Source organism: Dermacentor albipictus, chromosome 2 (assembly GCF_038994185.2).
Source record: "Dermacentor albipictus isolate Rhodes 1998 colony chromosome 2, USDA_Dalb.pri_finalv2, whole genome shotgun sequence".
NCBI lineage: Eukaryota > Metazoa > Arthropoda > Arachnida > Ixodida > Ixodidae > Dermacentor > Dermacentor albipictus.
Genome location: NC_091822.1, coordinates 58,213,016 through 58,230,847, shown reverse-complemented (window position 1 = coordinate 58,230,847; position 17,832 = coordinate 58,213,016). Strand labels below are relative to the sequence as shown.

General features: G+C 48.9%; 1 protein-coding gene across 1 annotated transcript in view; it reads left to right on the top strand.

The window, feature by feature from the left end:
* Window positions 1-17,832, top strand: part of LOC135901797 (putative sodium-dependent multivitamin transporter) — a 35,035-nt gene that overhangs the window by 15,694 nt on the left and 1,509 nt on the right. Inside the window, exon 5 of the mRNA XM_065431644.2 lies at window positions 16,829-16,896. Within this exon, the coding sequence (XP_065287716.1) occupies window positions 16,829-16,896 (68 nt within the window). The remainder of the gene's footprint in view (window positions 1-16,828; window positions 16,897-17,832) is intronic.

The window sequence follows — 17,832 nt, the reverse complement described above, 5'->3', positions numbered from 1 at the left end:
TTCAGAATCTTGCAGAGAACAAGCGCAGTGCTTTGGGAAGGCTGGTGGGCGCGCCAGCGTCTGAATGGTCGCACCGCAGCGACAATGGCGCAGCGTTGGACACAGCACATGTTTTGTCTGGGTTATGTCTCGGGCAGTATACCACAGCATTAACGCTGTGGTATACTGCCCGAGACATAACCTGCTGAATATCCTCGGCGTCTGTCAGTGCCCAATTTATGTATCACCTAACAGTGCGCAGAAAACAGCTGGGACGTAACTGTTAGAAGAATCGGCTGAGTATACGTAAGCGCATGTTCGATGTCACAGTTGCTTATTAAGACGTTTCTTTAAATTAAATCTTAATGTGAAAAGTGGAGACGCACAATGCTATAAGGCATGACGCAGAGGAAAACACACGAGAAAATGAACGAGTGACGAAATCAGTAATAATTATTTTATTATCAAACAAACTTAGACATATGGCACAAAACACGGCGTAGCACTTCACTAAACACTTTGCTGCATCTTCGGAAAATTCTTATTTCTATTTCGCTGAGTGATATAAAACACGCCCTTTTATAGACCACTTCGTCAAGGTGCATTTCGGTTGCCTCCGTCATCATGTCAGTACAATGCTCCGATCACAACAGAAATTACTGCCATTGTAATTATATAGTTAGTAGCCAACTTAATCACTGGAGCCGTATTCTGTAATGTTTCCCCTTGAAGCCGGTTCACTTTCATGCAAGTCATTTGGCGGCGCTTGGCTGTTGTCAGCCCTGGCGACCATGGCGATTAATTTTGTTCCGGTAATCAATAATCGCAAAGCTTATCAGTAATCAGTAAAGGTTATCAATAATCTACATAGCTAACTGGTCGTCTGCTACAAGCGGTAGCGTCGAGAAGTGGTTCACTGGACGGTCGCGTGCGATGGCCAGCATGGTAGCCAGCCATAGTCCTTTTCATCCATCAGGTACAAGCATGGAGGAAGGAAACGTTAGAAAAGAGCGTTACGTCACGCAGCCAGCCTTGACAAGTGAACGCTGCGTGAAGCCCACACATTTGCTCAGTCGTAACCCCACACGTCATATCTTGCGTCGAGATCACGGAGCGACAAATGAGATTTGCGGGATCGTTTGGTTCCCAGTAGCTATACTAGTTGTTTTATTCGGTGCGCGTGGGTTGAGCTGGGCTGCCGTGGCTCTGCCAGCAGTGCTGAAATACTAAAACCGACCGCGCACTTTGACGTGCGATCACATGTTGGGCCACCAGGTTTGGCTTCAATCGCGCTGCGCGATGCTCCCACCGAACTTTTTCCTTTATTCATGGGCGATACGCAGCAGAAGATACGCAAGAAGTTTCGTAATGGAAGTTTAGCACTCCGCGCAGTCCATCAACGTTTCGCTGAGGGTTCCGCCGTGCTTCGCCTCGCTCCAGCAACGTTCACACGCACGTGCAATAAGGTCCGTAGATAAAACATGTTTTCAATGTAGCACACCTCCTCCTCTCCTGCGCCAACCTCCTCTTTCTCATTGTGCGAAAGCGCCCCTAAGAAATTTCAAAACTATTGAGGGCATAAAGAAATACAGGCATATTTTATTTACTTTCACCTCGACAATACGTACTTCATTTATAAAAGCGTTATTTCACTCAAAAAGTACGCTTTCTCTTACTTTCTAGTACAATGCATATTATGTAAGGAAACATAATCTGTGTAGTTCAACTGTCAATGCTGTGCAGTTTGTACTTCACATCAGTAGCTACGGCGTTTCGCACGCTCCCGGGCAATGCACCCGCTTCGATGCAAATTCACGCTTGCTACTTGCTCTACACTCTGACGGCAACAAACAAAAGACGAAATCAGCCATTGCTTACTCTCACAACATGCTGAGGGCACACCATTAGGTATGTTTTGTTCTCGTTATTGAGACGAGCTCTTTGTGTTGGCGCTGCTAGGCCTACACGGACGATGCCCAGATATAAATGAGGTTTGACTTAACCTACCAGATGGCTCCACAGCTTTACCAGTGATTTCTGACTATTTTCCTGTTGTCTCGCGTTTAAGCAGCTTCCCGTTTGTCCTCGCGACTACAGGAACATAATGAAAAAGTATAAAAATAGAGAGAAGTTCCAAATGCCTTCCACTCTTTCAAAAAACAGTAATACCAAGCAGCGCGCAAGAAAACACTAGACTCATCATTGAGGCAGCGGTTATCGCAGAACGCAACTGCGTCAGCAAACCATTCCTAGCATTGACTGTTAAAGAATTTGCCCACCTGTGGTCTTTATGTGGGAGGCCACCTTAAGCCTTGGCACGGCATTGGTGCGCCCTAGTTTATTTGTGCTGACCATGTTGACTTGCACGATTGTAACAGATTATGATCAAGTTCGCGAGAGTATATATACATATGTTTTTGTAATAAACACCAGATCTAAGTTTGCGCTTCTCCTTGTCGCCTTTTTAGTGTCCCGCGTCCACTCTTGCGCCAGTCATTCAGCATGGAATACCAACTAGCCCGGTTTTACAGCAGCTTTTATTTATTGCGTTAGTTTGCCGTACGGCATTAAAATGAAGTTTTACACATAATTATAAAGCTCTGTCTGTTGGATAAAGTCCGAAAAGGACGGGTGATGAGGGCCATGGATGCCCTTGTGTAAGTCTGGCGGCAGATTAGGGTAGAGACTCACAAGACTCAGATGACGTCGACGAGCGGATTGCAGACCAGTGCATGTCCACAGCAAGTGCTGTAGGTCGGCATCTTGCACAAGCGCAGGACAGGACAGAAATATAGACGAGGCGTCGATATATCTCTATTGCGCTAGGGTGGACGGTGTGACAGCCGCATTAACGCGAAATCTTCGCAGCGATATCTCCTCTTGATGGATGAGGCCAGCCTGGAGTTCAGAAACACATGGAGGTATGAGAACTCTCATAGAGCGCTGAAGAACTTTCTTCTCGATGTACATTATTTCATAGTGGGGAAGCATGAGCACAGGGGATGGCGGCATGATTATAAAAAGATGGCAAGTGGCGTCTGCCGCTGTATGAGCGGCTACACTTGATCGACGAATCCAGCCGACTTGAACAGGGCATGGATAAGTCATCGCACGGCGGTGAAAGTCCATCGTTGCACCAGCTGAATCATGGACGCGGCGGAGTGAGCGCACCGCTTGCATCGAATCGGTATAGAGGATCACGCTTCTTGCCGTTGCACCTTGGTGATTGGCAACAGAGGTTCAGCCCATCGCGGAGTGCAACTATCTCCACCAGTACCGAGGCAATGGGTGTATGCAACTCATACGAATATGTCTGGATTATATCTGGATAGAAAGGACATACTAAGCAAGTATGAATAATTGCCGAACTCAACCGGGCATCTACATAGCCACATAGGTCTAGCTCCTGGAATTCTGAAAAGGAAGGCACCGGCGCGATGGTGCTCACGAAACTTGAATTTCGATTAGTCACCTGCCAAACGCAACCAAATGTCTTGTTGTTAGGCACTTCGCAGTGGCTCCATGGTGCTAGAGACGATGAATATTGATCCACTATGCGGAAAGGCGGGTTCATGTAATCCCCCAAGGCAGCAGCCGCAGGGACATTGCTGTGTTTTATCGTCTGCACTTCGCGTCTTTTATGAATGAGCTTATCAAGTGTGCTCATCTGAGGTTCTGCCTGAAGCGTCGTCATAGGTGTGAGCCTCAGGAGGCCTCTAATCACACGCATGCATAGCTCCCCGGTTAACGCTTGTCAGTCGAGCCCATTCTGCTTTGGTAAGGCGCTCAAACCGCTTGATAGACGAAGTGAGGCTGGAACACGGAGCAAACCAGCTGCCGAGAAATATGAGTGGGAGCCCCACCCGACCTCACGGTGATGCGATGAAAGATCTGAATGATGCTAGAAGGGAATCTGGAAAGCGTAGCCAGGACGATGCCGATCCGGATGCAGAAAATATAACTCCAAGCACTCGGACGATAGTTATTTCTGCTAAGACGCTACCATCAAGCTTAAGTCGTAGAAGGGCTTCGTTGAGCTTTCGGTGGCCACAGTTGTTAACAATCGTTTTGTTGGAGGTATTTTTAGTTGGGAGTGGGAGCCTCACTGAGGTGCACCAAGCAATTGTTGTATTAAGTGCTGCCTGCAGTGGGCGTTCTTGATACCTCAAAGAGTAGAGGATAGTGCACACAGTCATATCATCAGCATACATTAAGAATTGTACGTCCGGAATATTTTACAGCTCCCACGCCATCGACAGCAGCTCAACAGTAAACAATTCCCACAAAAGGACGAATCCTTGCGGCACTCCACACTTCGTCGTAAACTGTGCATAGTTCTTTTCGCGAAGACGGACGGAAATGGAGCACTCACAAAGAAATGATTGTATGGATGCGCGAGCACGACAACCCATGGGAATCAACTGCGGCATCTCAAGTATAGCCTCATGGCTCACATTGCCATAAGCTTCATATATATTCATTGCAAGCAGCGACCGCACGCGGTGGGATAGATCACCAATGAGTACCGAAGTGCAAATGTATTCTAAGCCGTATTCAGTGCTGAGGCCGAAATCTAATCTGGGCTGCACGATACCAACCGAAATGTTCAAGCCTACATAGCGTCGCAGTAAGGGCAATTGGTGGCAATTTCGCGAGAATGCCATGTGACTTTCCTTCCTTTGGAATGCCGAGAATGGCCGTATGTTTCCAGGACGTCTGAACTTATCCGGGGTTCCACAGAGTATTCTCAATAACCATTCAAGTGCAGGTCCCACCATAGTGTTGTGCACATCGTATAGTATTCCGTGACGTCAAAAGCCAGCCTGCGGTTTAGCCTTGTTGTCTGCCGCCGATAATTCAGCCATGACAAACGATTGCTCCATGCTGTCAACTCTCCCTTGCATGGGACTCCTCCTACATGGACCGAAAAGGGGAATGAGTGGGTGAAGGTTAGATGTGCGGTGTCGATATTCGGCTAAAACATCGCGCAACTTCCGGTGCGAATAACGCAGGGTCTGGTCCGCATACAACACACGCACTCCAGATTGATTGAGGAGTACGGGGAGAGGAAGAAGACGAAGAACCTGCTGCTAGCCTGTCTGAGTAGCTCTGCCTACATTTATCGTTATTTTCGTTATTTTCTGGTAATATCACTGGTCAGAACGGTTCAAGACGCCTGTCGACCCGAAAAGGTACCTTCCGTATCGGAGACCGACGGGTGCTGCCCCACCCGCCGCCTCACAAGTTGCTAGGAGGAACCAAGCTGGCACCGACGAGCACCCCGCCATGACCTCCCAAGGGTTGACACCGGGTCAGAAACGCCAGCTGGTTTGTACAAGCCAGCCTGACTGCAAGCGACAAGACACTGGTGAATCTGAAGACGAGGCAACTATCATCGATGACGACAACGTGGCGGACGCTTCCGACCTAGACATGGACGAGGGTGGTTTCCGAATTGTGCGCCATCGTAAAGACAGGGCGGAGGGCATTCCAGTGTTAATCACTGCAACATCCGAAAGAGATGATTTAAGGCAAGTAAACCCTATTGTCCTGTATTCTCAGCTTGAAACGATTCTCGGTGGAGCACCAGTGAAGAGCCACTTCACAGCACAGGGAGCACTGCTCCTAAATGTAGAGACAGAAGGACAAGCGAACATCCTTCTAGAGACCAAGAATATCGGTGGCATAGTCATATCTGCCCGTGTCCTACACAGTTATATGAAAAACACGTGCATTGTTAGAGGAGTCCCTAAATGGTACTCGGATGAGGAGCTGCTCACATACCTGAGACCTCAGGGAGTATTCCATGCAAGAAGAATCATCCGTCGGGTCCAAACCTCGTCATCTGAATGGGAGTCAAGGCGCACTAACTCGGTGGTTGTCACATTTGCTCCAAATTCTGAACGCCCGGAGAAGATCAACCTTGGTTTCACAAGACACGATCTTGTCGACTACGTGGAGACACCACCACGCTGCTTTAAGTGTCAGCGCTTCGGACATATCGCTAAGTACTGTCGTGGGGAACAGAGGTGCAAGCGCTGTGGGGGACCTCATGACTTTAAGACGTGTGCAACTAAAGACAACTTTGTGTGTGCAAATTGCGGCGGTGACCATCCTGCTAGCTACGGTCGATGCCCGGCGCGGACAGCTGCTCAGCGAAGAAATAAGATGTTTGTGCTGGGTCCAAAGAGTGCAAGCGCACCATCGAACACGAAGAAGACGTCCAGAGCGCCATAACTAACTGGTTTGGAAACAGAGTACGCATCTCATTTCCCGCGTCTCACACCGATAAACGAAGTTATTGAGCCAACGCAAACGGTCACAGCGGCTGAGAAACCTGTTGGAAAAGAGTCCGAAAAGCGCACCTATGCGGCCGCAGTAAACCGACCTCAAGTACCACTTGGCAACAGTCAGCAGGAAAACTGCCAGCATGTGATACGCGCTTTGTTCACGGCACTACGTTCCCACGTCGCGAAGATGCCTGCTAGTTCAACGAAGGATATGCTGGAAGCAGTGCTGGCTCTTGAGTCAGTAATACTTTGCTCTACTTCCACATACACTCAGTAGCATAATGGCAATGTCTCGCCCACTTGGTCCATTCCGTCGTCCAAAAGTGCCCTTAATAATGCAATGGAACTGCGCCGGTATTCTACAGCGTCTTTCTGAACTCAGCCTTTTCCTTCGAGACATACCTATACCAATTCTAGCCCTCTCGGAGGCCGGTCTCCCAAATGGAAGGACGATCCCAGGGTACATCAGACATGGAAATCCGAGTATACCATCATTTGCAAATGGAAGTGCGATGATATACATCAGGCGAGAAATACCTCACGTCAACTTACCAGTGCAAGACATTTGTTCTTCCTTCTTGGAAGTCGCCGCTGTGCAAGTGTGCCTAGGAAAACGAAAACTCAGCGTGGTGTCGGTGTATATAAGTCCGCGCAGGAAGGTCTCCATGGAGGCGTTCATAAAGGACCTTTGCATTCGTTGCCCCTCTCCTATAATTATCTGTGGGGATTTTAACGCACATCAATCGCTTTGGGGAGATAAGGCTGCAGATTCCCGAGGCAAGGAACTAGTCACAGCCGCGGAAGCTGCTGACTTGTGTATCGCGAACGATGGCAAACCGACTTTCTTCAGACCACCAGATTCATGGAGTGCCATAGACCTCGTGATCCATTCTACAGACCTTGTCGTATCGTCAACAACGGCCCCAGACACTTTCCGATCTTCACCAACATCACCGGATTTCACACTGCTGGGAGACAATTCTGTGCTGTTACCCGCTGGGACACATACAGAGAAGCGTTGGACGAATCCCCTGGTGAGCTGTTCGCAGATATGCTGCGGAGCAAAAGAGTGGCTACCTCAATGTTGAAACTGCCAGATCATTTTCCTACTCCTGATTTGAAACTAAAGAACCTCTGCGCAGCGCGTAGGAGAGCGGAGCGAAAACTAATGAGAAAAACGGGAAATCCATCTGCGAAAACTGAATACAACAGGATAAACGCTGTCATCCGTCGTCACACAAAAAGATTAAGACGAGTTCAATGGGCTGCTTTCTGTGAGAGTTTATCGGCGTTTACTCCCATGACCAGGATATGGGGAGTAATGAATAGCCTATCCGGAAAGATTCGCCTACACAGGCCATTCGAAGCACTTGCTTTAAAGCAAGGAAAAGATTTGCAAACCCTTGCAGAAGATTTTGCAGACGTGTACACATCTGGCAGATCAGCAGGAGTATCGAACCCTCTGTTGTCTGAAGCATTCCATACCATGGATACGCCGTTCACCTTTCGTGAGTTGGATTTGGCGCTTAGCAAATTAAGAAGACGCTGTGCTGTGGGTCCCGATTCGATCAGCAATCAGATGCTGACAAATCTTCCATATGAACGAAAACGAGCACTTCTGGACATATTTAATCACGTCTGGAGCACAGGAGAGATCCCAGAAGCGTGGAAGACAGCATGGGTGGTTCCAGTGCTCAAGTCCGGAAAGGATCCTGCAAACCTCACCTCATATCGGCCAGTATCGCTAACATCATGCGTATCAAAGTTGATGGAAAGACTAATACGTACGAGGTTAACATGGTATCTTGAGCAAGGAAATAGACTGCCATCATGTATGACCGGATTTCGTCCACGGTTGAGTGCCCAGGACAGTGTCTTGGATCTACTAAGCCATATCGAGCACCATCGCGTAGACGGCCTTTCCACACTCGCCATCTTTATGGACGTTGCCAAGGCATACGACTGTGTGCTTCATACAGGCATCATCAACGGACTCCGAGCCATGGGCGTCTCGGGAAATGCTCTTCGATTCGTCCATGAATTTCTCAGTGATCGATGTGTACAAGTTAAGCTGGGAAGTATAAGGAGTGTCAAGCGACGCATTTCCCTCGGCGTCCCACAAGGAAGTGTCCTATCCCCCTTGCTTTTTAACGTTGCCATGGCCAGCCTTCCAGATGCCCTGAAAGTAGGCCGGACGGCAGTTAAAATGTCCGTCTATGCAGATGACATCTGCATTTGGATCTCGGGGTACCAACACAAACGTTTGGCCCGGATAGCCCAGGCCGCAATCTCCACTATTGATCGCCACTTATCGACGCTTGGCCTATCCTTATCAGCAGAAAAATCAGCCTTCATGCTTTTCCCGGGAGTGAGACGCAAGTCAACACGTCTGACGCTGAATATCAGAGGGCATTCAATTCTTCGTGCAACTCATGTTCGATTCCTGGGTGTCACCATCGACAACAAGCTACTATGGCGTGGTGCGGTCGAAAGTGTTGTGGCTGCATCAGTGCAAAGAATCAACGCACTTCGTCGATTGGCAGGTGTACGTTGGGGCAACAATCCTATATCCATGCTTAAACTGAACGCTGCATTGATAACAAGCCGCATTCTCTATCAGCTCCCTCTGATATCACCGTCATCGAGTCAATTCGAGCGCTTGGAGGCAGTGCACAGAAAGGGACTTCGTTTGGCGATGGGAGTTCCAACGGCGGCTTCAAACAAGAAAGTCACTAATGAGGCTGAGTCTCTTCCACTCCGCCTCTTGGCATCTCAGGCCTTGCTGACGCAGCTATTAAGGCTGGGCGAGTCACGCGCAGGCACGGCGCTTCTCCGGCGGCTAAGATCAAGAAATCGCTCACATTTCCATGCGGCGCTGAACACCTTACGATTTTTAGGATTGGAATGGCCTAAACGAAGTCACCTTGACCCTCCATGGTCTTTTCCGGACGTTACCTGCAACCTCAATGTACCCCACCTACCAACGAAACGCACCATTTCAAGTGCCGAAGCCAAGTTTATTGTGCTGGACCACTTGAGCACTGTGTTTCAAAGCCATCTACAAGTGTACACAGACGGTTCGGTGTGCGCACAAACAGATAGCTGTGCAGCGGCATTCTGCATACCATCCCTTCATGTGTCATGGTCTGGCCGACTGGATCGCGTAGTTTCCTCTACAACAGTAGAAAGCGCCGCAATCACCGCGGCTTTGCGGAAACTACGTGCCTTTTCTGCACGAGATGTCGTGGTGCTGACGGATTCCAAGTCAGCATTACAAAGATTACATCGGGGCCTACCTCTAGAGAAATTTACAAGGCAGTCTCTGGCACTGATTGACGACCTAACGAGCAAAGGATTTAACATAAGGTTTCAGTGGATTCCATCACACGTAGGAATTGATGGAAACGAGGAAGCTGACACCTTTGCACGCCTAGCGCTGACATGCGTCCCAAAAGTGAAAGCTCCCAGAGCTTTTCAAAACCCTAAGGATGCAATCCGCCTTCACTTTAGACAGATGCACAAGAATCCACACGAATCCTGTGTGACTCATGGATTTACACGCGAACAAGCGACGCTTTTATACCGTATCAGGACCGACTCCGCATACACCCCAGCTTGGTTATAAAAGAATGGGCTTCGCGCTTCCCCACTCTGTGTTTTCTGTGGTGACATTGGTGACATCGAACATTTCATTTGGCTATGCCCACAGTTTGACACAGAAAGAAAAGCGTTGGTCGACAACCTGCAAAAAAGCGGTCTCACGCACAGTACCTTTGAAGACGTTGTTTTCCCCGGAGGGCCCGCGGCATTCAGGAAGAGAGCGCAACGACTGCTGATAGCCTTCCTGCGAGACACGGGGCTCATCGACACCTGGTGACACACCCATGATCTCAACTCGAAGGAAGATCAGGCGGAACAATTGCCGGCTATGTATGCCAGGCTAACCCCGCCTGCTTCAACATCACCACCACCACCACCACCACCACCGTTGAGGAGTACGTGAACCTCGCTCCATTGCCCGGAAACTCCGCCACACCGAAACCGTAGAAGGTGAAGGTCCATGCGACGCACCACATTGCATCCAGTAGCTCCGAGAAAGTCTCTCTTCATGTCTGCAAGGCGCAGCGGTTGCTCGGTTGAAGTCGTAACCAACAAAGCTGGGATATGGAGAGCGAGACAGCACTTTCCGCAGGACGACGCTCTGCGCACAGACATAGAAGTTGTAATTCTGGGCTGGATGCGGCTCCCGGAAGTTTGCATGACCATTTGGTCCCATGCACCAGCAGTGGGATAGCCCCAGGCCATGTGCGGTGCATTAAGGTCACCGGCCACTGATATTCGGCGGCCAGAGTAGGCCATGATGCAGGCATCCGAATCCACTTCCTGCCACTGAGGGCACCACTCTGATTGCGAGATAGCTGTCTGTTGATATTTGCTGTTCACGTACACAGCCGCTTTGTTAGTAGTAAAACCCGGAGGCACCACAGCGGCGGGTATACAATGAGAGGGGTAACATAATATTGGAGACCGTACAAGCATGAAAACTATTTGGTCTTCCGAAGAATCAAAGCCCAGATACAGAGTTTGTTCATGCAAAAGCGCTGGTTCAGCTCACCAACATTTCCTGTCAAGCCTCGACAGTACCATTGAATGACACCTGGAAGCGAATTGCTCGTGACATGACAAGCGGTATTAGAAGCTGCAAAAGAGTACGCATTTGGGCTGGTTGGTTCATGATTACGAGCAATAAAAACAGCGCTAAACGACGGGACGAGTGAAGGGACACAGACAACAGCGCTGACTAACAACCAAAGTGTCTTTATTCTTTCAGTCAGCATGTATATGCTCCGCCGCTGTCTGAAACCACAGAAAACACAGAATTGGGCATGCGCAGGGGGAATTGCAATTAATGTGATAGGAAGGCAATCTCCTTCGGAAGGAGAGAGTTGTCTGTGTCCCTTCACTCGTCCCGTCGTTTAGCGCTGTTTTTATTGCTTGTATTAGAAGGTTAGCGGCAAGAACAGCTGAGAGATTTTGCAGCTGCAGAGCTACAAATTAGAAAAAGTTCAGTTGTAGTCAGAGCACCAGAAAAGGCAGGCACAGACTGAGATGGCAGGGATTTCTGTTCACACATGCTCGGCTTGATCGAGTGACTCGTTTGCGCATTATTGCTCGACGCAACGTTAGGCGACGTACTTCCTTTTGTAGCGAAGCTTGGCTTTGATCTGGGTCAGCTAACATGGGCTCCGTGTCAAGTTCGTCCATTAGGGGTGGTGCAGGTATGCCAGATGTGTCTTTTCGGCTATCCCGCGTAGCTATCTCATTATAAGTCGGCCAGCTATGAGTCGGAATGGTGGTTTCAGCGTGGTTAACGTCAGTATTAGCTTTTTCCAGCACTGCGAAGCGGTTGCACGTGAGAACACTACCAGTCGCTATCAATGAGCTCACCGCCTTTGTGTTTCCTCGGTGACTCTTATGCTTAGCCTAATTAGCACATCGCGTCGTGGAGCAGGCCTTGTTAGTGACTTCATAGTCATTCAATTTTCATAAGCCACACTTGTGCATAGTTGCTTTTTTCGATGCGTGCTGGAGTCTGATACCTGTGGACTCGAGGTACGCATGAGGCCCGGTGAAACACTTGTAGCAATGTACCACGGCTGGCCGGCACGGGCGGAACTGTAGAAGAAAACCGTATTAAGCGATGCGCTCAGGAGGCTTTGAAGGACCTCAAATGGTGACTAGGCATGTGCGTCATTGGCCCATATAATGGACACTAACAACCTGATGTGAGGAATTAGATCCTTCACCACGCTCTCTATGTTTTCACCAGCGTCCACACTGGCTACAACATAGCGCCGGAGGTCCGAGCCAGATGTCAGATAAGGTTGTACGGGTACGCAGGATGTTTCAGAAGTGGCCACAGCCTACAGCATCCATATACGCTCCACGTCTTGGAGAGAGTATACCAAAACCGATACAGGGTTCGTAGCTCTCTGCATAGGAAAGCCTTGAAAGCATTTTGTCTTGAAGCAGGAATTCAGGGCATGTTCGGGCACCCGCTTTGAGAACAACGTAAGGTCAAAGGAAGCCATGGACTTGGTGACCCCTTTGTATAGAGGGGCTTTGACGCACGTAACAAGGGGGACGATTCTGTAGCGCTAATACATCCCCAATTATATGCCGGAGGCGCCTTCAATGTGGCTGATGCAGGAGACGCCGCGTCGATTTGGGGTTAGCCAGAAATGGTAGAACTTGGCACATCCTTGGTCGGTACACAAATGCCCCTGTTGGTAAGTGCTGCAGAACAGTCCCGAGACACTGCGGGCTCTGCATTCATGGAAGCCATAATCGGTGACACTGTCGACCACAGTTGGAGAATCGCTGGCGCGCGTGAAGCCAACGCACTTTTTCGACCGCAGGACCCAGCGACTCTGCTGGAGTCAGGCCTAACTCCCGCCTCTGATTTTCAGAGGGGCCAGAGCTCCCTCCTATGCATAGAACCGTGCTGATGAGTACACCAGGAGGTGGCAGGATGTGTCTCGATGCCGCACAATGCAGCGAACCGAGAACACGTGGGCATATTCCACCAAAATGTCCAAAACAAGAGTTCGATGAAATGCTGGCTGTGCTTCACGCCCGCTTAGCTTGGCTATGCCGGAACGCTTTCAAACCCTTATGGTTTATTGCGTTATGTTCTACTTTAGAGGCCGGGCTGGCGGCGCCACGGCTTAGGTGGGCCGATTCAGAGGGACATTTGGCCCTGTTGTCGGATAAGCAAACTTCAAGAAACTGCCAAGAAAAAGTGTAGCGCAATTCAAACGAAGCCGGGGATTCTGGCAGACCCAGTAAATGCGGTCTATTATTAGGCCGATACATTTGCTGGTGTGATGTATCCCCGATTGCGGCATCCAGCTGCGTGTTCAAACCGACAGGCGTGAAAGCTATCGATACAGCGCATTCAGGGCAGTCTTGTCCTAAAAAATTCCCTTCATTGAAGTATACCGTGTCTCCTGAGCGATGCTTAGTGCAGCCGACGCTGCGAGATACGGAAACGCGTGTGCTTGCACAAGGCAAATATAATTCGTATGCCTGGGGCCGTATAACGTAAAGCTATTCCAATATATTTTTATTCCAATCTACTGATGTCAAATTTGCGTAACCTCCGACGCAAGCATCGGGCGGTCACCTGCATTGTTGTCTGAACAAACCAATGAAATGCTCCCCTCGTTGATAGGAGGTCACTTTTGTTTGCGTGAAAAACGAATAACCTTGCCCGCACTGAGGGGCTCGTCTTATCTATTTGGCTCACAAGAGGCGACGAGCATGCTCAAGTGGAGAGGGATTCGAGGGGCCGAGGCACTGCACTGAAAGTCGATAACCGGATGAAGAGGGTGGCACCGGCGTCTGCGATTCGTCCACTTTCTCATAATTAGCTTGCGGTGGCTCGTCGACAATCACGGCGGCATCTAAGGAAAGCTTAAGGATGATGCTAAAACGGATCCTCAGCAAAGAAGAGTTGGCAGAACGCGGTCGTAAACGTGCCGAAAGTTCTCAAAAACGTTAGACGGCCACGCAAGAAGTTTTATTACAGGCAAATAAACCCATGCACTCTGGCGGGGATGAGTAGCCAGTGCCGGAGTGATCTGCGGCAGCCATCTTTTATTCCTTTCGGAACGGGGCAGCCTGCGGCTATTCAGAAGAAAATTCAGTTTTGTTCGGCATATTATAGCATCTTTATCGCGTGCACGTCACTTTGACGCGGTAAGCTTTTGCGGTTTTGTGACATCGCGTGGCAGGTAGGTGAAGTTGGTGCAGCCCGAAACCGTTTGACCAATAGCCGAGGGCTAATGGCAAAAAGTCGTCGAATCAGAAATCACTATTTTTGTTTTGTTGGGTCAAATTATGAATAATCCGTGTGTACACATCATGTCAGATGGGGAGATATTGCGGTCGGCTGATTACAGAATTCGAATAGAAAAGTTTGGAATAGTTTTACGTCATAGCGCCCCTGGTACCGTGCCAGATATGTGTATTGTTGCCCAGTGACAGACATTGCGGACACTTGGGACACTAAAGGCATCGGTAGCAGGCGTCAAAACGCAGGCGAAACATTTTGATGTGCTCTCCTTCCTCATTGTTTGAGGCGCCTGGAGGTTCCGTAGAGGTCGAAGGAGCTTCTCATGCAGATTATTACAGCGCCATGTGCGTTTTTATGCCCGCCACCATGGCACACTTTAAAACACCGTCCTGCACTTGGCTACGACTACACCTTTTCTTCCGATGAAGATCCGAGTAGATCATTGGCGTATGCGCACTAGTTTTGAACCTTCTGAAAATCAGCTCTAGCCATTTTGAACACTACGTGAGAGCTTAGCACGAATCACGCACTCAAATGAAGTAGGAAAGAGAGAGCATGCGCAAGACTGAGCAGGATGGCGCAAGAGAACTATGATGGTCGATCTCTTACAAATTTTCCTTATCTAGGGACCTTAGTGAGCACGCACCCAAGGCGCCTTACGATGGACTTCATATGAATACCTCCCCCCCCCCCCGAAAGACAACAACAAAAGTCCCAATGATCTAAAACAGCGTATTAGGACTCGTATACCACATGGCGTGTGTTTCTTAGTATTGAAACTTGTTTAATTCAATACTGAGCTTATATAAAGAACGGCTTCGCGAACCACGTTTCAAACATCTACATGGTGTTGCTGCGAGGAACCGAGTGCTCTATGAATGGTAGAAACACTGGAAAACGGCTAATGCTTGAGTTTCCGGGTAAGAGAATTATGTTTTACGGTATAATCGAAACGCTGCCATGCCTCTGTGATGTGTTAAGGTCCCACTTAACGACTTTTCTGGCTCATGTTATTTTCAGCAATTCAATTAGTTCAGCAGCGCCTATGCGCCACGTGGAGTGCCTGCGTGGTTGCGGTGTGCAATTACCTTTCTCGAAACGACGTCCGAAGCCGACATCAGATTTTTTGTGACTTGGGGCCCTGAACGCTATCGCACTAAAACATAGAACTATATAAACGCGCGAATGCAGCCACATAAAAAGTCTCTCTAGCCTCCTTAGCGTTTTACCTCTATGTCTGAAACGGAACTTATTCTGGGTCTGCCAGACCAGACGGTGCATTTGTAGTCCGACGTTATTGGCGCGCGGTCGAGCTTCGCTTGCGGCCAGTCATGCTACGCCGCTACCGCTGCGCCAGCCGAAATGCCATCGCCTCTACACTTCGACCCGGATGGCGCTGGTTGCTCTCCTCGGAGCATGTGCAGATCAACACCCAAATCCGCGCGCCGCTTTGAACGGCTGTCTGGGACCATTGGCAAAGCGGCGTGAGCGTTGTTTTGTAAGTTTGAAAGGCCTTTAGCTCCCGTTGAAGGCGACCTTCAAAATCAAAAACGAGAGCCGTTATCCGGGCACTCAAACAAAGACATCCGGTCAAGGTGCGAAAACAAAACGAAATCATCCGGGCAACCAGACAAGACCGCATTGCATAGGCTCGTTACAAAAATACTGCTTCCGAGTTCTTGTTAATGTTGGGTCGCAATAATGCTCAAGCTGTACCTTCTAGTAGACCGAAGAATGATTTGTCATTTCCAATAGCGTCATTGAAAATAAGACACAGGGCACTGTACATCTGATTGTCATCTTTTGGTGCTGAATGTTCTTTTCAACGCCAGTGGTCCACGAGTCCCAGAGTGCATCTGGCGCACCGTGAATGGCTGTTTGACCGACACGAGACTTGCAATGAGGTTATGTCTGTGACAGCAAACCACTGCGTCCATATGGACCCCTGAACAGTATGGCGTGGTTGAGTGTGATGTGGTGTCGTGTGCCTTGGTGAACGTGCACTACAGGCATCTTAATAGTGCGGCTCGCACCATCTCCAACCAATCTGCCGGCAGCCATTTCATGCTTGCATGTACTCTCAGCTACGGGATATCGAGGATTTTTTTCTTCGTGCAATGCACTGTGAGTCAGCGCAGTCGTCGTGACCAACATGCGAATGAAGAAAACCATATCGACGCCGGGCGCGTCAGAGCGCGTTTACCGCGTCTGATTACGTCAGCTTCGCCAGTCCACCAAGCTACAGACGCTGTTGTTCTCGCCACGTGATGTAGCGTGCGCTCACGGTCACGCTACGTCAAGCTACATTTAATACATTAAGGCAACTTTATATTTCTACGTAGCACGGTGACGCCACACCAGTGAACTGGCGGCACTCCTTAGTCCGATGTGAGGCGCGGCCGATGTATCCGGCGTCCGTCGGCATTCCTCGGCTGCAGCCAGCGCGAAATGTGACATGCGGCATACCGCGCCGGCGTCGTCACCCATAATGTACCGCATCCGCATCTCGCTGCTGGTGATGGCACATTCCACAGCACCTCACAGCGTGCTCCTAGCATTATGACAGAGTTGAGCAAATGAAAGGGCGCATCTGTTTTAAGTACGGTTTTAATTTTGTATTATGAGATGTGCACAGATAATGACAAGTTCAAAGTTTATGTGACCCCAATAACGCTTCTGCACACTTTTTTTTTACCAACAGTGTTTCATTTTCCTGTAACCTGGTGTAGCCTCGTGATCGGCTTGACTGGCACTATATACACTGCATTGGTAAGATGTTCTTCAAGCAACCGCGGTTGCATTACTCAATATGTGCAATATGTGCAATATACACAATCTGTAAACTACTAGTTTACTATTTTATTCACGCCCCGCACAGGTTCGAGAAATGGAGTAATACGTTATGGGTCCTAAGAAGGAAAATCAATGCTTATGCCAATAGCAGTATAAATGAACGCTGATAGATCATTCAAGAGAGCAAAAACTCAACACACTTGAGTATTCGTGCTGTTTTGAAGTAGTGTACTCCTCAGTATAGCGGGCACTCACAGTTGACGGTGCTACTTTCTTTAGAACAGATTCACTATGCGCAAAAGACCCTATCTGCTGGCTCACATATTGCCTGCTTTGGCGCCGAAATTTCATGCACGGACGCCACATGTCTCAAACCTGCCTGGCGCACAAAACCCACGGAAACGGCTCTCGACAGCACAAATGAATGAAATAATAGATTGGATTTCAAGTTGAAGCGGTGGGCTAAATTTTGTGTTTTCATGGGAACTGTGAGAATAGAACTGAGGATGAGGAAGACTGGCAATCATGACACGACAAGAGAAGGATTTGACGATGGTAGCGTAAACGCAGTATCCAGATTCTGCCATTGTGGCTTAAAGATAACACAGATAAGTCCTGCAATAAATAGCAAAGACGAGGACGTATTGCACGAATAAAAACGAGCGCAAACGAAATAACAGCAAATGCGCCTGTCATGCTTTATGCTTAGCCGTTTGGCGCCAAGACCATTTTGAGTATATTACCGTTTCGCAGGCATATATAAGTGTTAACGAGCTCAAAAGATGGTATAGCGGCAAATTTGTTACAAATTACAACCGTTCAGAGCATTGATTCATTACTCATAATTTTTTACTGATACCCAGACAGACACAAGGGATTACACTCTTGTATGTTTTTCAGCCACTAATTTAA